This window comes from Macrobrachium rosenbergii, chromosome 4 (assembly GCF_040412425.1).
Source record: "Macrobrachium rosenbergii isolate ZJJX-2024 chromosome 4, ASM4041242v1, whole genome shotgun sequence".
Lineage (NCBI taxonomy): Eukaryota > Metazoa > Arthropoda > Malacostraca > Decapoda > Palaemonidae > Macrobrachium > Macrobrachium rosenbergii.
In genome coordinates, this window is record NC_089744.1 from 32,452,743 (window position 1) to 32,478,166 (window position 25,424).

General features: G+C 42.9%; 1 protein-coding gene across 2 annotated transcripts in view; it reads left to right on the forward strand.

The window, feature by feature from the left end:
- Positions 1–25,424, forward strand: part of MED9 (mediator complex subunit 9) — a 31,727-nt gene that overhangs the window by 674 nt on the left and 5,629 nt on the right. For both annotated transcript variants that reach the window (XM_067093273.1, XM_067093281.1), the window contains exons 2-3: positions 5,985–6,081; positions 6,224–6,358. In XM_067093273.1, the coding sequence (XP_066949374.1) occupies positions 5,985–6,081; positions 6,224–6,355 (229 nt within the window). In that variant the 3' untranslated portion in view covers positions 6,356–6,358. The remainder of the gene's footprint in view (positions 1–5,984; positions 6,082–6,223; positions 6,359–25,424) is intronic.

The following is a 25,424-nucleotide window of genomic DNA, read 5'->3' on the forward strand; positions in this document are numbered from 1 at the left end:
CGCCTTACCGGAAGAAAACCGGAGTGATCTCGATTAACCTAAATTTTTGATGTTATGCCATTTAAGTAAACCTTTTCAATGCTATAGACTGTAGCCGCATAGTATTCTGATTGTCTCAAATCTGGCAGGCTAAGTTTCTAACCGTTCGGATTTGTTGGTTGTGTTTTGTCTACACTTCTCCCTCTGAGGGTCACCTGTTGGTTTACTGTGACTTATGCAAATTATTAAAAAGTATGTTATCCATTACATTGGCTAAATGTGACAGGTATGCTTCAGTTTTAACAACCTCTTATAATTTTCATTCAAGTTTGAATGTCTATTCATTCACAATCTACATAGGCCTAACTACAAGGAAAGGTATCAGGTGTTCAGATCACAAATTAAAACATAGGGAGATAATTTTTTCAAAGCCAAAATGCAATAATGGTTTAAAGTAAAAGTTTACCATCCCTACAAGGTTTTTGGTGGGGAAAAAGGCAAAATTGTAACAAGGCTTTATTCTAACTTTTCAATAAGATGAATTTGTGGTCATTGAACCCCCCCTCCCCCAGTCTTCATTTTATCTGGTGGTACATTTAAGTTAACTCGAGTCATCGTCACTAACATTATTTTCTTCGGTAATTCTATATATTAGCTCTGCGCCTGTTTTTACATTTTCAACTGTTTTTTTCTACACTTTTAGTGGTTCTGATGCTGGCGGTGCATCTGTTTGTTGTCGGCCAAATGGAATGTCCCTTCGCCCTGTTTAGTACTGGCCCGGGCGGGCGGTCGGGTACCCATACATTAACAAGTTATTGCACTTGCCAGACGGGATATGAACCGTTCGAAACAGACGTAGCCGTGCTCTGTCTTGTGAAGATCGCGTATGGAAACCCCTTGTTGGATGGACTTCAGGGGCTAATTACAGGTTAATTACACTCGAGCGCCAAAAATTAAAGGTAAATTCATAATTAGCAACCGAAAAACTGTAGAAAAAGTTAAGTTAGTAGGCAGTCGCGGCTGCAGAGCTACTATATAGTTCTACCTTTTCTTCTAATTACGAGAGCAGTGGCTCTCAAATGGTATAGAATTCGGTAATTCTAAGCCGGCTGTCTGCGGTGAGCTAGCCTATAGCAATTGATGTTTTCCTATGTTATTTTACCTGCTGAACAAGAGTTTAAAATAATATTTTGGAGTTTAAAATAATATTTTGGCGGTCGGCTGTAACTAAAATATAATTGACCCTTGAAAACTGCACGTCTGTACCAGTGGGTTGCATGCAGCTCGAGGATAAATTACAGTTGCAAAATATTGTACCATAAGCTATTATTTCTGACATTAATTGCTTTCCAGTTTTCTGTTGTATTATGATGTGATTTACATTGCTTATCCTTCCCGGCAAATGATATACTGTATACAAAATTAATAAAATTGACTTGACTTGAATATTGCACCCCCTCTCCATAGCTAATACGGCAAAATTGTAATCAGTAAACACAGTCGAGGATTAGCTATGGAGAGGGGGTGCAGTATTCTGACAAGTCGTAATTTTATTAATTTTGTATACAGTATATTATTTGCCGGGAAGGATAAGTATTCATTTGCGATGGAAATAAACCTCAAAATCATTCAAATCACATCATAATACAACAGAAAAACCTATATTTTATGTTGAAAGCAATTAATGTCCATAAGTGAAATAATACCCCATAAACTCTTGTAAAGCAAGTGAAATAACATAGAAAAACGTCAATTGCCATAGTCTAGCTCCACTGCAGACTATTCGAAGCTTTTGTAAATGTGAAACAAAACTTTACCATTTCCGCTTTCAACTTGGGTGGCCTCTTTAGGTTGAGTGGCAGAACAGCACTGCGCGCCTTATCTGCATTTTTAAAGATTTCTGGCAAGCTCGTATGTCTGGCAAGAGGTAATGACTTTAAATCCTTGTTCAGCAAGTAAAATAATAGGAGAAAGTCAATTGCCAGTCTCTCACAACTCTCGCTAAGCGCAGAAAACCAGCAGCTGCTGTTCAAAAGCTAACGCATGCATGTTAAGGCTTAGAATCAGTAGTACTATGCTCGGTTGGTTTTTTTTACCGAGGCGCATTCGCACTGACTTGCAGGGGTGCCCTTTTAGCTCGGAAAAGTTTCCTGCTACCTGATTGGTTGCAAGTATTTTATCCGAATAGCATCATTGTTTTCAAATAATTACCAAATAATGTGAATCGAAACTTATTTACTAACCTAAATTTCTCCCTCAGATATATGTTTTGTCAATAAATAATGTTAACGAATAAAGAGATAATAAAGTATTGTGATGGTAAGTCTAAATTTAATAACAACACCCGCCGAAGTCAATGACAGGAGCTTGTTTTCGGATGAACGCTGCATAATTTCTTTACTTTTCACATATTTTAACACCAATAGGGATAAATTACACTAAGCATAAGAAAAACATGTTATTATAAACTTTCTTTGAATACCAGAATCTACTAAAAATATGGAATTAATAAAACTGGCTATTGGTGAAAACTTCCGGGGAGGTAAAAGGAACAGCCTGTGGCTTTAGATAAAATTTAGATAAAATTACCTAGATAGGAAGGCCTAGTTATTCGTAATTATGGTATCCACATGCCAGCAAATGTTGATGGGCAAGAAAACTTTTCAGATACATATCATCTTTTATAGGCTTTTGTGCTGAAGCCTTTTGTTATATCATTATGATAAATATAATGATAAATATGAAGACGCTCTTTTTTCTTTTAGATAATAATAATGTACTCCCCTTATTATGGCTTTATTTCTTGCACACATTTCAAACTAGGCTAACCTATGTGTATGTGTCTTACACCATTTTTTGACAATTGCAATAAATTTTGCTTAACTCTTTAAGGTAAGGAGTAACAGTAAACAGTAGCTGATGCTTGATATAAGTTATGCTAGGTGTAGGTAGGCCTGTGATGTAAGTCCGCATAGAAAGGATTTGCTAATTTTGTGGTAAAGGTACAGATTCTATGAATAGCACTATTTTCCGTTTGAGGATACTGTAGTGTTCCATAAATTGCATAAAAATCATAATTAAATGAATTCATAATTTCACCAAGTTACAACCGTGATACCCCTCCCCCTCCCTTCCATCCCCGCCTCGGTATTTGACAGTAGGCGCATAATATTATAACCTACTAATCCTTAAAATGTATATATGTATAGTACATTTTCTACTCAGTTACATATTCTTTTACTTCTCAAAATATCCACAGAAACTTGTGTTAACCTTATATGTGTCCTGAACAGAATGCAAAATAAGAAAAAAAGTTTTCTTATCTCGTGTTGTCTGCTGTAACTTACATGAAAGAGTAAGTTGTTAATTTCTGTGAAATATATTTTTATTAGTGTGCACCTACAAAAAGAAGCATAGAAACCATTTAATTGCAGATATAGTCATTAAAGTAATCTCAACAACATAACTGATTTCAACACTTACATAAATCAGGAAAATGATGCAATGACAATCACCTGTGATAGTTTTTCCAGGCCAGCCACAAGCTGTTCCTTTTACCTCCCGGAAGTTTTCACTAATCGCGAGTTTTATTAATTCCATGTTTTTAGTAGATTCTGGTATTCAAAGAAAGTTTATAATAACATGTTTTTCTTATGCTTATTGTAATTTATCCCAACTGGTGTTAAAATATGTGAAAAGTAAAAAAATTATGCAGCGTGCATCCAAAACAAGCTCCTGTTGTTGACTTCAAGGGTGTTGTTATTAAATTTAGACTTACCATCACCATCACAATATTTTATTATCTCTTTATTCGTTAACATTATTTATTGACAAAACATATATCTGTGGGAGAAATTTAGATTAGTAAATAAGTTTCAATTCACATTACTTGGTAATTACTTGAAAACAATGATGCTAGTCGGACAAAATACTTGCAACCAATCAGCTAGCAGGAAAATTTTCTGAGCTAAAAGGGCACCCCTGCGAGTCAGTGCAAATGTGCCTTGGTAAAAAAAACCGAGTTTAGTAATGAATGAAAAGTGCCTTTGGAACAGCTCCCACTATCCATTTGTTCGCCCTTCTTTTCACGCTTGTTTTTCGTGTTCCAAATGACATCTATAACAGGAAATACAACAATAAGGTACCGAAACCTTTTCCCAAGTTATTTACCCCACCAAAAAACCCAAATTCCCAATGGGTCTCCCTTACTGTTAGCTATTCTCGAAAGGGTTTTACCACACCAGGTGTAAGATAATTTACAGCTTAATTACAGCCGAGCAACAAAATATTACTTTAAATTCTTGTTCAGCAGGTAAAGTTCTATAGAAAAACGTCAGCTGCCATAGCCTAGCTCACAGCGGACAGCTGGCTTAGATCTACCTAGAATTCTTATAATATGATTAAAAATCCACAAGAGTATTCGTCTTTTTTATCCTTATAAGGAAGATGACCACAAATTTGTCTGTAATTGAAATGACTGTATTCAGCCTTGTTACAATTTTGCCTTTTCTCCCCAACCAAAGTCTTCATTTTCCCAATGTGTTCCCCTTAATTGCAGGGCTGGCATTTTGGATTTGAAAATGTTTGGTTAGGGAAAAACAAAATTAGTAAAATACAGGGATCAGTTTAGCCTAACATAGGGCGCTGTGTCCTTACCTGGCTTGGAGGGTGGCACCCCCTTGTACCAAACAACCTCCCCCCATTCCCTACATACACATAACGTAACCTAGGATGCTGGGTCCTTACCCAGACCTAGACCCCACCTAACCTATCTAACCTGACCTAGAGCACCAGTTCCTTACCCTATTGCAGGATATTTGATTGGAATTATTCCGTAAACTTGCCTAATCTGAATCAGAACTATTGGAAGGATAGACATCTGCAGACTAGTCAGGACCCTCCCTAAATGTTGAAGACTGCTGGGTGTCACTGTGGAGGGTTAACCAGTGGTTTACAAACTAAATTAACCTCTGCCATGGTGGAAGGTGGCATTGTTCTCAATAATTTAAGAAATAATTACATTTGGGACACAGAAAAGAATTAGGCAATACACGTTTCCAAAGGGAAGTTAAAAAGTGTATGTATTAGGAGGACAAAATTTGGCATGGAATTTAGCAGTAAATAATTAACAGAGCAAGAAAGACACAGCTGAGCCAAAGAGGTCATTACTGCAGACTGAAGCAAGAGGTGAAGGAATGCCTGATTTCTAAACTTACATATCAAACTTGTAACAAAATAAACAACTTCAGCATTTCATCATGGACCCACATCCAAGAGAAGATGTTCCTGATTCATAATCCATGCTTACCCACAATGGATTTGGAAGTCCAGTTGAGAGCTCCATTTCCATAACTGTGTTAAAATAAACAAAGAACTTAGAAAAATCCAAGTATGTAACATTCATCAGAAAAAATTTTGTAACATAAATAAGTGAAAGATATAAGCATCAATTCCTTGCTAAGCATGTTAAGGAAATTTGAGGTCACAACATGAAAAGTTCAAACTTAAATAATAGTTTCAAGTAAAATCAAACTTGAATAATAGTTTCAAGTAAAATATTACCATAGGATCTAAAGGGGTTCCATTATCTTGAGAGATGGGAAAGAGCTAATTTCTTGAAATTTTTTTGTCAGTATTTCCTCATGTAGCCGTGACCCCTCTATGTTTGTTCTGTAAAAAGAAAGTGTCAGAAAAGTGGGTTAGTATGATTGAAATGATGTATAAAAGGTCAGCAGTATGAAGAGCCTGTGGCAAAATAGAATTGTTTGCAGTTAATTGTTGGTTTACATGTAGGATTGGGGCTTGGCCCATTCCTTATTGTATTGTTATGGATTTATTGAGAGAAGTGATTAGAAATGAAAATCTGCAGGAAATGTCGTATGCAGGTACTCTGGTAATTATGGAAGGACTGAATAAGAATTGCAAAGGTGTTTTACACTTGCTGTACTGCATTGCAGAAAAATTTTGACAAAAGCTTATCTTTTTTTGTTTTTTGTTTTTTTTAGTTTGGAAAAAGAGCAGACTGACTTGTCCAGGGTTTCTCAAGAGTCAAGCCAAAAGGTATTAGAACTTCAACGGAAAATTCAGACTGCAAGGGAGCAGGTATGCAGGAGTTATTTATAGTTTTTGTTGGTTGTCCAAAATTTTAGTGTGGCTTTTTTTTTTGTAATTGATTCTTGAAGTTATAAAGCATGGATAATTATCTTAAATTGTGCCTTGAAGCCATGTATTGTGTTTTGACCAGGTTTGTAAACTTCCTGGAGTAGAGTACAGCAAGGAAGAACAATTGAAGCATCTTGAAGCCTTAAGGAAACAGTTGCTGTTAAAGAAACGGTTACTGCTGAAGTATAAATCCAAGAGTGAAACACAACATTGAAAGGTAAGGTTGAATAGAGTGCTACTACTATCTTGATTTTGTTAAATTTCTTGTCCAGCATTGCTTCTGTCTGACTTTTTTTTGAAAGATTGTCATGGGAGAATGAAGGTCATGGGAGAATGTGTATGGGGTGTGTACTGATGGGGCACCTGCAACAATAGGGTCAAGATCTGGGTTTTCATCCAAAGTTGAAGAGGCTGCTCTTGGGGTTATGGTAATCCATTGCATGATCTATCATCAAGTACTTGCATCCAGAACCCTTCCCAGCGAACTCCAAGCTATTTTTGATAGTGCCAGAAAAATTGTTAACTGTGTAAAGTCTATCCCTGTCAATTCACATCTTTTCAAACAACCCTGTAAAGACTTGAATCATCTTTTCAAACAGCCCTGTGAAGACTTGGATTCAGAGCACCAAGTTCTGCTAATCTCTACAGAAGTTTGATGGCTGTCATAGGACATTGTTCTCTGCCAAGTTTTTGAACTTAATGAGGAGCTAAAGATGTTTTTGAACATGCAATGCAAGGAATGTCTTTTTTAGTGACCCACTGTGGGAACCATGTTTAACATACTTAGTTGATACATTTGACCAGCTTAATAAACTTAATCTGAAACTGCAGGGCAAAGACACAACTGTGATTCATTTTATTGACTTGATACAGAACTGGGCTAGGAAAGTTAACTCGGGTAATTTTGCAGTATTTAATAAGAAGTTTTGTAAAGTTGCTGAAGGAGAATAGATTCTTGTCAACAAAATGAAGTAGTCAGTCACCTTCAAAACTTGGACAATTTTCCAGAAACTTTCCTGATCTTGAGGGCACAGATTTGTCATTAGTAAGAAATCCATTTAATCTTGAACCAGTTTCTGTTCTAGACACTTATCAAGATTAATACTTGGAAATGAAATTTGATTCAAGAATAAAAGATTTGCATAAAGTGCATTCTATACAGGAAATCTGGGCCCATGGTCTTAAAAACGTTGACGACCACAACTCTAGGGAAGAGAGGCAGTTAGGAAGGGGCATGGGCAACTTGTATGTTTGGTGCGTGCAAGGTCTTTGGACCATGTGCATTCTTACACTAGGGTCGCACCCCCTCTCCAATACCTCCTTAGAATTGGGGGGCGTTCACTAAAAACACTTCCGCCTTTCTCTTTTAATTATTTGTGTGATTCAAGCTTTTCTGCCTGCTTGATAGGTTTATAGACAAGTAAGTACAGCTGTCTGACCTACTTAGTAGTTACAAGGTGCATAGAAGAGTAATTTTGTCCATGTTTGTCTTCTGGTGTTGAAAGTATATTTAAGTTTTAAGTACAGTACATGAGTTTTATCTGTTTATATGTCTTTTGGCCCAGAAAGTATTTCTCAAGTTGTAATACAGTACACAAGTTTTATTAATAGGGATGATAGTAAATTGGTCAATTTCTTGAGTAAAAAGTACAGTCACCACCCTACCAACATTCAAGTTACAAACATTCTTAGATACAAACAGACAGAGTCACAAGTTCAAATTTTGCTATGTGCACTTATTCTGCTAGTAAGAAATTTTGCAAACTGAAGAAAAGGAAGAAGAACCTCCTGTTCCTTTAACTCCTTCCCTGATTATCCTGAATATTTTCATGATTACCACGTATTCTTCCTACAATCACGAGAATACTCATTTGTACTTTAAAATGTTCTTAATTATTTCTATCATCCAGACTTAACTTGTTCTGTGATGAATTCCCATTTTCTATATTTCCTCTCTCAATAGGAAACATTTTGTGTGTATTTCGGTCAATAGTTGGCAGTGTGAATTGTTTACTTTATCAACTTCCAGTATGAGACGCTGCTCTTGAGAAATTCTCTCCAAGTTCATAACTCTCAAAGCATGGAAAAAAATAGTAAATTTTGAATGCTGCATGAATCTAAATTTTATTTTCTTCTTTTTACCTTTCTAGCTTCCCAAGTAGTTCTTTATAATACTGCATGATTTAAAAATGCAGCGAAATTAGTATAATATATGACTATTGAGTTAACTTGGGAATGTAAACATCATAAAAAATTATGCTCTACATATTAAGAACCAACTTACGAACAATTCAAGATATGAATGGCCGTCTGGAACACAACTCGTTCATAAATAGGGTGGTAACTGTAAACTGTAATAAAAATCCCCCTGTAGCCTGCTTTCCAGTGTCAGCCACACATTCATAAGTATAATCAGTCGGTGGACTCTTCATCGTCGTGTGTTAAGGTTAACCAGAGTATCTTGTGAGAGAATAGCTTCTGGTAGGGCTATAGAGGAAGTGACTGAGTACCTCTGTTTTACCGGGGAAAGTGGGCCATCTTGGTTTTTGCCTTGGAAGAGACATCTCTCTGATGATACTGTTTATTCAGCAGATCGCAGACTTCCTTATTCACCTCAGTTGAGACAGTCTCCGGTCAGTCTCCACAGTGAAAAGCTGTCGCTCAGCTTTATCCCAGTTGTTCAGACTGAAGGGGTTAGATTTCTCCACCTTGGTGGAGCTTTCCATGCTAATGAAAGAAACCCATTTGCCAGACTGAACAGGGGGTTGCAGGAGTAATTGCATCCCCTGCTTGCATCCACAACTAGGAGCATTGTGTTTCTGGATATGATGCAAAAGTCAGTTGTCAGTGATGACCTTCCACCAAAGGAGTAAATCTCATATACAAAAGTCATGGTTTTTATTTCCATAGGAACAAATAAATTTTAAGAGTAAAATTGTATTTTTCATAGGTATACAAACCAGAACCTTGCATAACTTGATCTTTAAAAATTTTGTCCTTTTGGCAAAATGAAAAATTGAATTGTGATGTAAAGTGAATTAGGGGTATTCTCTTGTTCATCCCCTATAACTACCAGTTATTGACCTTGTAACCAAGTTCATCTGTTCCAGCTTGTGCTGAGGATATGCCCAAATAAAAGGCTCTGGTCTTGTTCATCAAGAGAAAATAAGTGAACTTTTAAATTTGATTTGATGGTTATTCAGTATATCAGGGATACTTGAACAACAAATTACAATATCCTGTTTCTCTTGCTGTGGCATCATTTTTTGTTTAAAAGTTTTTATATCAAGTCTACACATTTGGCATCTTGTAACTGTATGTATATTTCATACAGAAGGCTGACTGTTCTCTACAAAGTATGGCTATCATTTTTCTAGAAAATGTCATTACTTACTGCAGATTTTTTAAATTGGATATCTTAGTACTTGTACTATCAAGTTTTGAATCTCATACTTGTGCTTTTGCAGGAGTGGACTGATGTTTTCAAAAGAGAGCATGGGATCTGTCAGTCCTTCTCGTTTCGCCTTCTTGATCTTCAGTCTGTTGAAGGGGATGGTTGCTGCTAGGAGTCCTCTTGTCAGGTTATTCTTTGAACTCGCTCATGAGCATTATGTTCTACAGAAGGGACTCCAGTCCATTACAAATTGATGTTTGCTCTATTCCTTGGAGACGTTATATTAGTGGAGAGCTGGAAATGTGCTTCATTCTATTCCTGGCACAGAATCTCACACATTTGTCCTCTGACTTTGAAGGGCTCTCCACATCCTTCTTGGCTCGGATGAGTGCTTGATGGGTTTTTAGGGAACATGGGAGCCTCCGCACTCCTTGTCCAACTTTTAGGGCGTTTATAGCCTTATGTGCATAATCTTTTCCTCTTGAGTTTTAGGCCTTTGGGCCAATCATTGATTCTTTTCTACAGTTTTTGAGTTGTTGCTGGAGAGTCTTGGCCTCGGCCAAGATTTCTGTAAATCCTGGCTTAGGCTCAGACCCTTTGGTTGTGTCTTGTAGGACTTCACTGTTGCAGCAGGCAATTGTTTCCCCTGTCCTTTTCCATCCTTTCCATCTGTCCTGGCCTGTGTGATGCTAAGATGAAAATAGTTCAAAGCTTCTCCTCTTGGGACCTGCCAGGTATCTCCTGGGTGTTTCTTTACCAGTAGGAGCACCAGTCTTGCTTCCGTCAGGGACCAAGTACTGGGAGTAGTAGTCTGTCCTGCCATGAGCTTTATGATACATTCTACAAGGCTCCTTTGGGGACATGCCTGACCTAGGACTGAACGTTTGGCTTGCACTTGCTTCTAACCTACTGTGTATTGGTACATGTTGAAGATGGCATGGTCCTTGGGTGCTCCCCCCCCCCTGGCTTGGTCCAAAATAAGCACTTTTGGTGTAGGTGCTGTCATAGATGGTTCCAAGATGGGATATTAGACAGTGCAAGGGTTGTACCTCTGATCATCAGCCTTTCAACTGATGACTCGCAAACCATGTTTAGTCTGGTACCTGTCAGCACAAGGCATCTCAAAAACACTTGCAGAGTTGCTGAAGGCACAATGGACTTTTGTAGCCTAGGCTAACTAGAATCTTCACACATTACCTTCCTCAACTTGGTTGCTGTCAGGAGCTTGACACCTTGGGTCTTGGTAGATGTTTCTGTTTTGGCAGCAGTGTCTTTGTCTGAGACTACCTTTGCTGATGTGTTTGTTGCTGCTCTGGTAGATCCAGCTGCAACCCATCCCTTTTGGGGATGAGTACCTCAACTCTGACTGTGGTAGGCTTGAGAAGTTGGAAAGGCCTGTTGTCTCTTCAACACACTTCACTTTCCCAGACTGGCAGAAGTGCAGGAAGAATGGCCAGAAGGTAACTGCAAAAGGCTAGGAATTCTTCACACAATACCTCTCTCTTGCTAAGAGTGGTGATTGATAGCTCTAATCATTTGTGAGGCAGCTGGCAATGTGTGATTGGGTGATTTAGGATTTGGGCTTGCTCACCCAGCCACTTGCTGTCTTTTTGGGGGGGCTAATGGTAGATCCAGACATCAATTGCAGAAGTAGATGATCATTGGTTTAGTGGACTGATTGGATCGCAGACATGCTTATGACTGATTCACAGGGTTTGAGGAGAGGACTAACTGACTTGCTGTCCCTGCACATCTCCAGAGGGGCAAAAGGAAGAGTGAAGTTCGGACTGTCAACCATTTCAGTGCATTGGAGTCAGCTTGGTATTTGCCAGGACATACTCATGACAAGTCTCCAGGCCACCGTAAACATTTCTGTGCTTGGTACAGTCCAGTGCCGTGTTCAGTCCGGAACTGATCTGAACAAAAAGGGTATTCTATGCTCCTGCCCACTTAGATAAGGTTGTGAGGACAGCAGGCTGGTTCTGCGTCTGATTTTAGGCCCTTAAAAGGAAAGTGGACTACATGGTCCCTTTTGACACCCTTGGATTATGGCTTGGTGGTATTGTACGCTTCTGCTCACTTAGGTAAGGTTGTAGCGACAGGAGGCTGGTTCTGCTTCTGATTATTGGCCCAAAATAGGAAAATGGGCTACATGGTCCCTTTTGACACCCTTGGATTATGGCTTGGTTCCTATTTGTATGGTCCAGCAAGCAGGTACAGGGTTCGGGTGTCGTATTTTCTCATGCTGCTTTAGTTGGTGGCAAATCTTGTAGGGTGTACCATTCTTGTTTATGAGCATGATAGCCTCAGGGAAGTGATCAGGGCAGCCTCTTGACACCCAGTGTCCTCCATCAATCACGCTGGGATATACTCCAGAGGCTTTGGCTCCCAGATGTACTGGGGGATATGGAATCCCTGATGTGCAGATCAAGGAGTGTATATTACTGTTCCCACAAGTCACACCATGCTTGCTGTTTTTATATAAGTGACTTACCAAGTAATTACATAGCTACTAGCTTTCTACACGGCAGTCTAAGAATTAAATTTTGCGGTGGCGCTACTATCATTCATGTAGGTGACAAGGTCCTGCCCACTTTCAGGACTGATAGGAACAACTCAGCAGAGAGCTTCAATTTGTTTTCTGCCGGCTCCTGACTAACATGGATGGTTTAATGCAGTCATCGTCATCATTTTTTTGGGATATTTGTCCAGTATTTTGGTGAAGTATTCGAATTTTGCCTTTTTGGTGTGTATAGAAAATTTTCTGCTGCTATTTAGTAATTTTGTTAGCTTTGTTAACTTTATTCTAATTAGCTAGGATGTCTGACTCTAGTTCTTTTCGTGGTTGGTACTGTTCCGAAGGTCGTAGGACTAGATTAGTTAAGATCTCTTTTGGTTCTCATACTAAATGTGAAATGTAGGGGGCAGGACTGTAGTATAGATTTGACTTGTTCTGAATGTCAGGATTGGGACGAGCTTAAGTGGAAGGCTTTGAAATCGTATTAGCGAAATAAGATAGGGGTAGAAGGAGGAAGGCGGCCCTTAGAGCCGAGAATAAGGCTAGTTTAGCTCCTGTTCCTTCTCCTGTGATTGAAGACAGTGTTATTTCTTCTCCTCAGAACCCTGCTTTGTCTCCAATCCTTAGCCTTCCTACTTCTTTCCCTCATACTCCTTGACTGGGTTCCCATGCTTCCAATCTCAACACCATTGCCAGCCTCGAATCTAGATTTGACAAGAAATTTGAATTTTTAGCCAACATGGTTATGGAGTTGGGTGTATCATTTAAAGCCTTTGTGGAAAGGTCTTCCAGTGTACCCAGTGTTAGCAGCGCAGTGCAAAGTGACAGTGTTCTGTGTGTTCAGGAGGTGGCATCCTGTCCCACCAGTGCTCTGAGACAAAGGTTCCTGTCCCGCTCCCCTGCACCGGGGAGAAGACATACCAGAGGTCCAAGGGAGGCTGGTGGGGTTTGCCCAAGGGTTGTCGCCCCCTCTGTCGAGCCTGTTGTCCGTTCCCAGGCTTCGGCAGAGCGCCATTGGAAAGGCGTCTCAGTTAGTGTTGGTCATCTGTCTTCGAACTTGGGTGACTCTTTGCCCGACAAGAAGTGCCAACGGCGCCAAGTTGCTGCCTGTCGACCTTTGAAGCAACATTCTGCCTTTGCAGACAATTCTCCTCCTGTTAAGAGGTATAAGGAGACAGGTGTTAATCCACAACCTTCGTGCAGCTTCTCCGTTCCGCCTCTGGACAGCCCGAAGTCTCCCGAGGTCTTCGAGCGCCCAGTGCTTCTGCCTAGGTGCTCTGATCTTCCTTGGAGAGCTCATGGCCCTCTTCTCTTCGGTCTCATGCTCACGAGCACCAGTCTCCTGCCAGGCGCACGTTGCTCTTTTGGCACCTCTCTCCACTTCAACCCACGTGGCGCCAACTGCAGAGCGCTCGGTGCCAACCTCACCTCTTCCTTAGCCCCTCTTCATCATCAGCTTGAGGAACTTATGGGCTTTTTGAAGAAGTCTTCGTCTTCCAAGGGCAAGGACCCTTCTTTGTCTCTGATTTCGTCAGATGAAGCTGAGCATGACTCTACTCTGTTGTTGGCTTACTCCAGTTTGCTGAAGTTCTTTTTGGTAAACTTCCCTGTCTTCTTCGAGCCTGCCTCTCCATCTTCGCCTGCGTCTACCTTCCTCCTCTATGGTTTCTGCTTGTCTCCTCAAGTTAGTTCTTTCCTCTTCTTCGAAGAAGTCCTTTGAGAGGTGGATGATTGGTTAGCCTCTAAGAGGGAGCAAGGTAAAGCTACCTTTGTCTTCCCTCCTTTTAAACTCCAGAAGAAGAAGCACCGTTTCTATGCCACCGGGGAGGCTGCCTCCTCCCAAGGGGACTTCTCCAGTTTGGTTGATGCTACATGTTGAGCTGCGTTCTCCTTGGCCAAGATTATGTTTTCTTCGCTCGATCTCAACCATCTTGTCAAGAACCTTTTTAAACTTTTAGAGATTTTCAGTTTTTTGGATTGGACTGTGGGTGCTTTGGTGAGAAAAATTGAGGACTGTCTGGACCTTGCCAAAGATTTCACTTCTGACTGGCTTGGTGTCTTGTCATGTGCCGACAAAGTAGTCAGGGTTGGTTCCGCCGAACTCGCCTCGCTTTTCTTGATGGGCATCCTTAAAAAACGGGAGTTGTGGTGTTCCTTTGCCACTAAGGGAGTAACATCTATGCAGAAGTTGCTGCTTTTGTTTTCTCCTTTGGACAAGACTCATCTCTTTCCTCAAGATATAGTTAGAGAAGTGTTGTTGGCCCTTCAGAAGAAGTCTACTACGGACCTGTTAGCTCAGTCCACCAAGTGCCCTAAGGAAACTCCCTCTGTTTCCAAGTCTCTCTCGCCCTTGCAACCTCAGCCCTTTCGTGGAGCACAATCAAGACTTCAACCCAGACCTCGAGCAAACCTGTGCCCTTCTTCAAGGTCCATTAAGAAGTCAACCTTCAACCCCACCTCTAAGAAATGAGGCTTCTGTCCTTCGTGTGCTCGTTGGAGCCAGACTACGTCTTCTTTGGGAGGAATGAAGTCGCAGAGGGGCGGACCCATGGGTAGTTCAAGTGCTGAGAAGAGGCTACTCCATTCCTTGTAAAGAGAAGCCTCCCTTGTCCAGGTCGCCGATCACCTTGACAGCCTACTCAGAAGGATCCGAGAAGTTTTTGGCTCTTGCTCAAGAGGTTGAGTCCTTGATTCACAAAGGGTCAGTAGAGGAGGTATTGGATTATTTGTTGGAGGGTTTTTACAACCGACACTTCGTAGTCCCCAAATCATTGGGTGGCTGGAGGCCCTTTGTGGATGTCAGCTCCTGAATTTTTTCGTTGTGAAGACGAAGTTTCACATGGAGACGACCCGCTCTGTCATGTCTGACCCGCTCTGTCATGTCTTCCCTCCATCAGGGCAACTGGCTGGTCACCCTGGACATGCAGGATGCCTATGTCCATGTTCCCATCCATCTGCACTCCATCAGGTATCTGAGACTCGTGTTTCGAGGCAAGATTTTCCAATTTCAGGCCCTTTGCTTCGGTCTGTCCATGACCCGTCAAGTTTTCATCAGGATCCTTGCTCCTCTTGGGAAATGGCTTCATCTTCTCGGGATCAGTGTGTCCCTCTACTTGGACAGTTGGCTTCTTTGCTCCAAGTCGGAAGCTCAGTGCACGGAGGACTTGAAGGAGACTCTTCGCCTAGCACAAGAGCTAGGCATTTTGATAAACCCTCAGAAGTCATAGTTGACTCCGATACAGACGATTCCCTATTTAGGGATATCTGTCCAGTGGATGAGTCTCCTGGGCATGTTGGCCTCAGTAGAGCAATTCGTGAAGTTGGGCAGCTTCATATGAGGGCCCCTGCAATTTTATCTGAAAGTGAGCTGGTGCAGGAAGACCCAGCCAGACTCCTTTGTCTTCCCCATTTCATCAGAGATCAAAGGGGATCTATGGTGGTTGTCAGAAGAAGAGTTTCAAGTAGGGACATTGCTTCTGCCTCTGAACCCCAGCCTAGAGTTTTATTCAGATGCCTGTGATCTAGGTTGGGGAGCCCTTTTATAGAGTTGGAGGGTTTCAGGAACATGGACGTCAGTTCAGAGGACCTTACACATAAATGTCAGAGTTAAAGGCCATTCACCTGGGCCTTCAGTCTTTCACTCCGCTGGTAACAGGAAAGATTGTAGCAGTTTATGTCGTGCACAAGTTTCTTTCATAAACTCGTTTGACCTATTATTGTTCCCTTCTTACCTGCGTCTTTCTTCTAAGTCGGCGATGTATTCATTCACAGCGTCTCTTCTTGAAGTCAGCGGCTCACTAGTCTATTCCTTAGAAGGAATTTATATTAAATGTAATTATATCTCTCAGAAAGGCGTAATGGAGACAAAATGGGTAGCTTCTTTAATGTTGAAAGTTAATTACATACACAAGTACAATTACGGTAGCAGTTTTACTCTCTTGAAAACCACTCTTGCTAGTCGAAAGTCAGTTTATGTCTAGCCTGTGGTCAGGGTATGGTTATGCTCTGGTCAGCTCAGTCTGGCAAGGGAACAGGTTCCAGATTTTATGATTGGTTTTATGGCCCTGGGCACGATATCGCTCCCCACTGTTTTGAGATTTGTTCATATCTAGCTGACTCCTCCCTAGAATGCATAACAGTTTCCGGGTTATAGATATGCTGACTCTTTAGCTTGATTTTATTCTCTCACTGTTTTGAGTTCTAGCCATTTTGGTATATCTAGCCATAATCATAACCAAGGCTCTCAACTCTCTCTCTCTCTCTCTCTCTCTCTCTCTCTCTCTCTCTCTCTCTCTCATTGTATAATTTATCTTTTCCACTCGATCATTGTATAATTTATCTTTTTCCACTTCTCTCTTTTTAAGATTCTATTCTTATGCTTCCCTATTTAATCTTTCTTTACATAGTGCTACATTTATGCGGGCAACACCACAGCCTTGTCTTATGTCCGCAAGCAAGAAGGCACTCACTCCTTCACTCTCTGCGAGACGGTGAAAGACCTCCTTCTTTGGGCAGAACAGAATCAGATTACAATCATTCCTTGCTTTTGTTCAGGGAAGGATGAAAGTCTTGGCAGATGAATTGAGCCGTTGCCGTAAGGTCCTGTCGACAGAGTGGATCTTAGGTCCTCTAGTCTGCCTCAGTCTATGGAAGCTATGGGCAACCCTTCCATAGATCTCTTTGCTATGTCAAGGAACCACCATCTGCCTCTCTTTTGCTCTTCAGTTCCAAACCCTCAAGCATGGGCAGTGGATGCCATGCTGTTGGATTGGACAGGCCTGGACATTTATGCCTTTCCACTCTTTGGATTGATCAGGGAGGTGATCAACAAGGTATTGTCTCACCAGAACGCCATGATGACCTTAGTTGCTCTGTTCTGGCCCAGGAAGGAGTGGTTCCTGGACCTGCGTCTTCTTGTGGACTTCCCAAGGCTTCTTTCACAAAAACAGTCGCTGCCCCGACAGCCCCACTTCCTCAGGTTTCATCAAGGGTTGTCTGCTCTGGCCCTGACAGGATTCAGACTATCAGGAGCCTCGTCAGAGTGAAAGGTTTTTCTCGACAAGCTGCAGAGGCGATGCTAGATGCAGGAGAGCTTCTTCTAGCAGGGTCTACCAGTCTAAGTGGACCATTTTCAGGAGATGGTGCGAGAACAATAGAATCTCTGCTTCTGAGATGACTGTGAGCCAAGTAGCAGATTTTTTACTCTTTTTGAGGACTTTCAGAAAGCTGTTGCCCTCTACAATCAAAGGATACAGGTCAATACTTGGCTTAGTGTTTAAGCTAATCAGGACCTTAGCGACCTCATTAGATGTTTTGAAACCTCCAAGCAAGAGAAACCCGATGCAGTGTCTTGGAATTTAGACGTGGTTTTGAAGTGGCTTACTGGTTCCATCTTCAAACCGTTTCGCTCAAGAATCTCACGAAAAAGACTTTTTTTTAAACATCTGACTTACCTGGTAGTTATATATATAGCTTAAGTCCCTGACGCGCGGCAGAATTTCAAAACTCGCGGCAATCGCCGATGGGTAGTCAGGTGTACCACTAGTGCGCCCTCTACCCAGGTACCTTGAACCATTCCAACTGTTCCTCAGATCTTCCCTGCCGCCATACCGGTTGCATCGTTAAGAATTTTGCTCGTTTGGCCCGTGTTTTTTCACAGAGTTTTGGTGAAGTACACTTTGGCTTTGGCTTTCGCTTGTTTTTTGGATTTGCTTTGGATTTTCTGGATTTGTTAGATATTGTTGATTTTGACCTTTGCTTGCTTTGGATTTTTCTTACGATTTTTCTCTTTCCAAGATGTCTGACTCTGCTTGAGTGTGAGAATGTGTGTGAGGGTGTAAAACCCGGCTTGCTAAAAGCGTTGGATCCCCAATCTATTTGTGTAAATTGCAGAGGTAAAATTGCGAGTTAAAGGACAGATGTGATGAATGTTTTGGTTTATCAGAGAAAGAGTGGATGGATTACTACCGATATGTTTCTAAGCTTGAAAGGGATAGGATCAGAAGAGCCAGGAGTAGTAAATCTCGCTCTTCTAGAGATAGTCAGGAATTGAAGATTCTTCTCATATCAATCCTATTATTCATTCCCCAGTAGTGGTAGTCCCAGAACCCCCCACTGATACTGATAAGGAACCAACCTTGAAGGACATGATGACGGCCATTCAAACCCTTGGACAAAAGGTAGAATCCCTCGCAAGAGACAGAGAGGATTTATGGTTGAATGTGAGAGATCTGAAACATTCAAGTGTTAATGAGAAAAATAAAAGTGCAAGTGTTGTGGAGGGTGCGATTGCTCGGTCCTGTCGTGCTCCTAGTCCTAGACCTCTTCCAAGCTCACCAACCCCTGTGAGAAGGAATGTCGACAGGCGAAGGGAGGCGAGAGGCTTTAGCTACTGGGCAGTCGTCCCCTCGAGCGCACCTGTTGGCGCTTCCCAGGGACGCTCACCCCGCCATAGGAAAGGCGAGGTTAAAGTGTTTTCATCCTTGTCGGAAGACGCTGTTACTAGACGGGACTGGCGTCATACGCCGTGTCGAAACCCCTCAAAGGAAACTTTCCTTGGTGGAGCGCGCCGGGATTTGACGCTTCCTACTCCGGGATGTAGTCACTGGAGCAGTCCAGAGCGTTCCCCTCTTAGTTCGGACAATTGCTCTCCAGTGAAAAGCAGACGTATGTTGTCGCACGGGCGGCCGTCTGCTTCCGCTGATGACGAAATGAGATCGAAGCGCCCCCGAACATCATTTCCAACGTCTCATCAAGAAAATGAATTAGTAGTTGATATTGCAGCTCCCCCTGTTGATTCCCAGCAGCAGGTAGCTCCGCAAATCAGTCTAATTCAGGACATGCAACGGAAACTCTCTTCCCTGATGCAAGTCTTGCAGCCTGCAGAAAAGACGGATGCAGACTTTTGTTCACCGATGGCTGTACGTCGCCCTGAGGAAACTTTGGACCGATGTCGCACAGGCGGCCAGTTCTCAAGTGACTTCAGGGTGCGGCGGGACAGCGAACGTAGGAAAAATGTTTCTCCTATTCAAGAAGCCTCAATCATTTTACGTCAGCCTGAGGAAGCTTTTGACAGATGTCGCACAGGCGGCCAGTTCTCAAGCGACCTTAAGGTTGGACGGGACAATGATCGTCAGAAGTCTGGACGCCAGGACGCCCGAGTTGCTCAAGAGGATGGACGCCGGGACGCCAGGCGTCAAGAGCTTGGACGCCAGGACGCCAGACGTCAAGAATCTGGACGCCAGGACGCCAGGCGTCACGAAGTTGGACACCAGGACGCCAGGCATCAAGAATCTGGATGCCAAGACGCCAGGCGTCAGGAGGCTGGACGCCATACTTTATTACTACAAGAAGATGGACGCCAAGACACCAGACGTCACGAGACTGGACACCAGGACGCCGAGCGTCAAGGTGATATTTTGAAAGACGTCGCTTCTTTGGTTTTTGGTCAATCAGAAGAAGAGATTGATGATATCCCTCAGTCTCCTGTGGATCATATCGAAGAAGTTTCGGAAGAAGAAGATAGTAAAGGCCATCAACTTTCATCAGACTTCAAAAAACTTATGAAACTTTTTGCGGAAGTTTTCCCTGAAAACTTTATTCCGACGGCTCCTCGTTCCCCACCTTCAGAATTTACTCTTGGGAAGGCGCCTAAGGAGTCAGCTTTTATGAAGATGGTTTTGTCCCGCTCGTCCAAGAGAGCTCTTAAAATGATGAATGAATGGATGCTTTCAAAGAAGGAACAAGGAAAGACGGCCTTTGCTTTTCCTCCAGCCAAACTAGCTTCAAGATAGCGTTTGGTATCAAACTGGAGAATCGCTCGCCTTGGAATACCTGCCTCTTCCCAAGGAGACTTCTCGAATCTTGTTGACTCATCTCGCTGAGTGGCCATGGGGAGAACGAAGTTTTGTTGGTCAACATCAGAGTTGGACCACCTCCTCAAAGGAATTTTTAGGGCCTTCGAGGTTTTTAATTTTCTGGACTGGACCCTGGGAGCGTTAGGAAGAAAGATGGGATTATTCAGCACGACCGACACCGAAGAATTTGTACATCTGATGTCGTGTATGGATAAAGGAATCAGAGATGGTGCCAGCGAATTAGCGGCGCTTTTCTCAGCAGGAATCCTGAAAAAAAGGGCCCATCTTTGCTCTTTCCTAGCTAATGGGGTGACATCCAGTCAAAAAGCGGAACTAATTTACGCCCCTTTTTCCTCTCACCTCTTCCCTCAAGACTTGGTAAAAGAGGTCTCTACATCCTTAGCTCAGAAAACCACACAAGATCTTATATCGAAGACAGCAAGGAAAGTCTTACCAACGACTTTCATCACTAAAAAGAGTAAGGCTGTGGCTTCTGTGTTTCAGGGATCTCAGCCCTTTCGTGGTCGGCCCTCAGGTAGAGGTTCCTCGAGGGCGGGTAGAAGATCCACAAGAAGTGGCTCTAGACAGGGAAGAAACAGGACCTGACGTTCTTCCCCTTCAGGCAGCGGTAGGTGCCAGGCTGTTCAACTTCTGGCAGGTGTGGAAGAAAAGAGGAGCGGATCTTTGGTCCATTCAACTACTCAAGGATGGATACAAAATCCCTTTCCTAAGAAAGCCCCGTTGGCAGACAAACCAATAGATCTGTCGCCCAGATACAGAGACGCGAGTCCAAGGCACAGGCGATTCAACAGCAAGTTTCCTTATTATTGCAGAAGAACGAAATAGAGAAAATACAAAATCTGGATTCGCCAGGATTTTACAACCGCCTTTTCCTGGTTCCCAAGAGCTCGGGGGGTTGGAGACCAGTACTGGACGTGAGTGCCCTCAACGTCTTTGTACAAAAGACGAAGTTTACCATGGAAACAACAAAATCAGTGTTAGCAGCAGTCAGACAACACGACTGGATGGTTTCCTTGGATCTTCAGGATGCATATTTCCACATTCCTATCCACCCGGGCTCCAAGAAATACCTGAGATTCATCTTCAAGGAAGAGGTATTCCAGTTTCGGGCTCTTTGCTTCGGCCTAAGCACGGCGCCCCAAATATTCACCAGACTGATGTCGAATGTAGCGGGAATGCTGCACGAGAGGCATCAGGGCCTCTCTGTATCTGGACGACTGGCTCCTCAGAGCTCCTTCCTTCAATCGCTGTCTGGAGGATCTTCAAACGACAATCTGTTTATCAGAGGAACTAGGACTTCTGGTAAACAGGCAGAAGTCACATCTAACCTCATCTCAAGAGACCCTGTATCTAGGGATGAGGATTCAGTCTCGGATTTTCGGGCTTTTCCGTCACCATCAAGGATGGAACAGGCCTTGGTAAAACTAAAGGACTTTCTGGGGAAACGGATGTGCTCGGCGAGGAATGGATGAGCCTGCTAGGGACCCTTTCCTCGCTAGAACAGTTTGTTTCCTTAGGAAGACTAAACCTTCGCCCACTCCAATTCCACCTCAATCGGTATTGGAGCAGAGAAAAGGGGCTAGAGATAGAGTGTATCCCCATTTCAGAGGTGATGAAACAATGCCTTCAGTGGTGGAACGACCCAGTCAAGCTTCAGGAGGGCCTTTCATTAAAACAGAGGAACCCAGACCTAGTGTTGTTCTCCACAGCGTCGGACTCGGGTGGGGAGCAACATTGGGAAAGTTGGAAGTATCGGGATCCTGGACCAGAGAGCAAGAGAAGCTCCACATAAATCAAAAGGAGCTGACTGCAATATTTTTAGCCCTCAAAGAGTTACAACACTCAGTCCAAGACAAGGTCGTACAGGTCAACACCGACAACACGACGGCGTTGGCCTACATCAACAAACAAGGCGGAACCCACTCCAGTTCGCATGCTAAAGCGTCGAGGCAACTCCTTCTCTGGGCCAAAGAGAAGAATGTGACATTATTGACACGTTTCATTCAGGGGAAAGGAATGTGAGAGCAGACAGTCTGAGCAGGAAAGGTCAAGTCCTGGCAACAGAATGGACTCTTCACCAAGATGTCTGCAGAGAATTGTGGCGGATTTGGGGTCGTCCATGCATAGACATCTTCGCCACGGCTCAAACGAAGAGGATGGAGACGTACTGCTCTCCTGTGCCAGATCCTGAGGCAACGCACATAGATGCGTTCCTTTTAAATTGGTCCAACCTAGACGTTTACGCTTTTCCCCCGTTCAAGATCATAAACAAAGTCATTCAGAAGTTCGTGTCCCACAAGAGCACCAGGATGACTCTAGTGGTCCCCTTTTGGCCGACAAGAGAATGGTTCACAGAGGTGTGGGAATGGATGATGGACACGCCGAGAAGTCTGCCTCTAAGACCAGATCTACTCAAACAACCCCACTTGGAAAGGTATCACCAAAACCTCCAAGGTCTACAGCTAACTGCCTTCAGACTATCGAAAAACTCGCAAGAGCTAGAGGGTTTTCGAAGGAGGCAGCTAGAGCGATCGCAAGAGCAAGGAGGTCATCTACCATCAGGGTATACCAATCCAAGTGGGATATTTTTAGAGGTTGGTGTAAGGACAACTCCGTTTCCTCTTCCAGAACCTCTGTGACCCAGATAGCGGATTTTCTTCTTTACCTTAAGAGGAGACGTAACTTTTTAGCCTCGACTATTAAGGGATACAGGAGCATGTTGGCAGCTGTCTTCAGACACAGAAACTTGGATTTGTCTGCCAATAAGGATCTCCAAGATCTTCTCAGATCATTCGAGACTACCAAGGAGAAAAGTCAGAACTCACCAGCGTGGAACCTAGACGTGGTCCTAAAGTTCCTCATGTCCGATAGGTTCGAACCTTTGCAAGAGATTTCATTTAAAGATCTCACAATGAAAACTCTATTTTTGGTTTGCTTGGCGACAGCTAAAAGAGTCAGTGAAGTAAATGCCTTCAATAAAACCGTCGGTTTTAGGAACGCAGCAAAGCTATCTGCTCTCTACAACTGGGGTTTTTAGCTAAGAATGAACATCCTTCACAACCATGGCCCAAGGCTTTTGAGATTACGAATCTGACAGAGATTGCAGGTGAGGAGTTAGAGAGTCCTCTGTCCGGTAAGAGCTCTGAGAGCGCACCTGCAAAGGACGAAAGAGTTTCTGAGGCAAGTCAGAGGCGCTTTGGTGTTCAGTTAAGAAGCCCTCTCTACCAATGTCAAAGAATCGTTATCCTTTTTCATAAGACAGTTGATAAGGGAAGCGCATTCAGAATGCAGTGAAGCGGACCTTAAGCTTCTAAAGGTTAAAACCCATGAGGTCAGAGCGGTTTGCAACCTCTGTAGCCTTTAGACAGAATAGGTCCCTACAAAGTATCATGGACTCTACCTTCTGGAGAAGCAAGTCAGTGTTTGCCTCACACTACTTGAAGCAAGTACAAACGCTTTATGACGACTGCTATACACTGGGACCATTTATAGCAGCTAACTCGGTAGTGGGAGAGGGACTACCCTGCAATCCCATAAATCGATGCCCTTGATTCTTGCCTTGGAATAGTTGTAATGTTATGGTTGTTTGTGGAGATTGGGCGCAATCTTCCGCAATCATTGATTTTAGTCAGGTAATCAGTTTGTTCCTTGGCAGCACCTGGAACAAGGGTATTATAGGTTGTCTGTCACATAGAGGTTGGTACACCGGTTGGCAGCTCCTAGAGGTCTTCAGCCCCTGAGTGGATCGCTGGACCTCTTAAGGAAAGCAGACATAATGAGGGGAGTTCATTGAAGTCAGCTTCCTTAAACCAGGTAAGAACCTTAAGTTGGTTTATTAACCCTTAAGCAAAATTCCAAAGATGTTGGCTGTCTCTGACCCTCCACCAAAGGTGTCAATCAGCTATATATATAACTACCAGGTAAGTCAGATGTTTAAAAATGATATTTTCATAATAAAATAAATTTTTGAACATACTTACCTGGTAGTTATATATGATTAAATTCCCACCCTCCTCCCCTCTAGAGACTAGGGGCATGGAAGATCTGAGGAACAGTTGGAATGGTTCAAGGTACCTGGGTAGAGGGCGCACTAGTGGTACACCTGACTACCCATCGGCGATTGCCGCGAGTTTTGAAATTCTGCCGCGCGTCAGGGACTTTAGCTATATATATAACTACCAGGTAAGTATGTTCAAAAATTTATTTTATTATGAAAATATTTTTCATGTGGCGTTGGCTACCACCAAACGCGTTAGCAAACTGCATGCTTTTGACAGAAGAGTTGGGTTTTCTCAAGGCTACACTATCTGTTCCCTTTCTCTTGGTTTCCTCGCCAATAAGAAGAATATCTCCAATCCCTGGCCTTGCTCATTTTCCATTAAGAATTTATTGGACATTTTTGGACTAGAGGAGGAGGAGAGATTGCCTTGACCTGTGAGAGCATTGAGGTACTACCTCCATAGGACAGAGAAAATTTGAGGGCCCTCGAATAATCTTTGGTGTTCTGTGAGAAACCCATCTCGGCCCCTGTCAAAGAATGCCCTTTCTTGAGGATCCTTATTTTGGAAGCTCATTCTCAGGTACAGGATGATGTCTTTCCTTCCCTTAGAGTAAAGGCTCATGAGGTTCTAGCTGTTGCCACGTCTCTCTGCCTTTCACGATAATTTGTCTTTATCATCTATCCTGCAATCAATTTTTTGGAGGTCCAGGTCTATTTTCGCGTCGCATTACCTCAAGGACGTCGAAACTGTTTTCGAAAACTGCAGCGCGTTAGGACCCTTATCCGTGGCTGGCATGATGTTGGGAGAGGAAGCATCGGGGCTCTCTGTTCCTCTACAATCCTCTCGCCTTGTTGTAAGGTGTTGAGTTCAAGGGAAGTCTGGGGTACTTTGCACCTGGAGTACCCACCAGTTTTTAGTGGTCGGGTTGGAGGTTTTTTTTATGGTAGTGTAGGTGGCAGTGGTCTCCACCCAGGGCAACGGCACCCTTTTTTAATGTGTCAACCATCGGTGAACTTCCATGGCTGCAAAGTACCCACTGAAGTGGAGGCGATCCTTGGCCATACTGCCACATCTTCCACAGGTTAAGATGAGCACCTCCCAGAGGCAGTACCAGTCTGCAGGAGCTCTCTTACCAGGTAAGAACAACAAGCATTATTCTGACGCTAGCAACCTTTTCTATTTCATCTATTTCATAGTCATTACTGTCTTAACCCATTCCTGTCCAATTGACGTCATATTACGCAACAACCCCTACCCCCTTCTTTTCTGACTGGCGTAATTTTACGTAAAATTTACCGACATTTTTTTCGTGACGTGTGGTAGGGGTAAATTTTTTTATTTTCGGACAGTTGGTGGTTTCCATAGGCTAAAGCATACCTTGGACCGTGTAACTCAGGCATCGATCGCCAGGCAAGCAGTCCCTATACTGCGCATGCGCAATTCCCTGGCATAGTAAGTTTCTCACAATGAAATCAGCTGATCCTACCCACGTT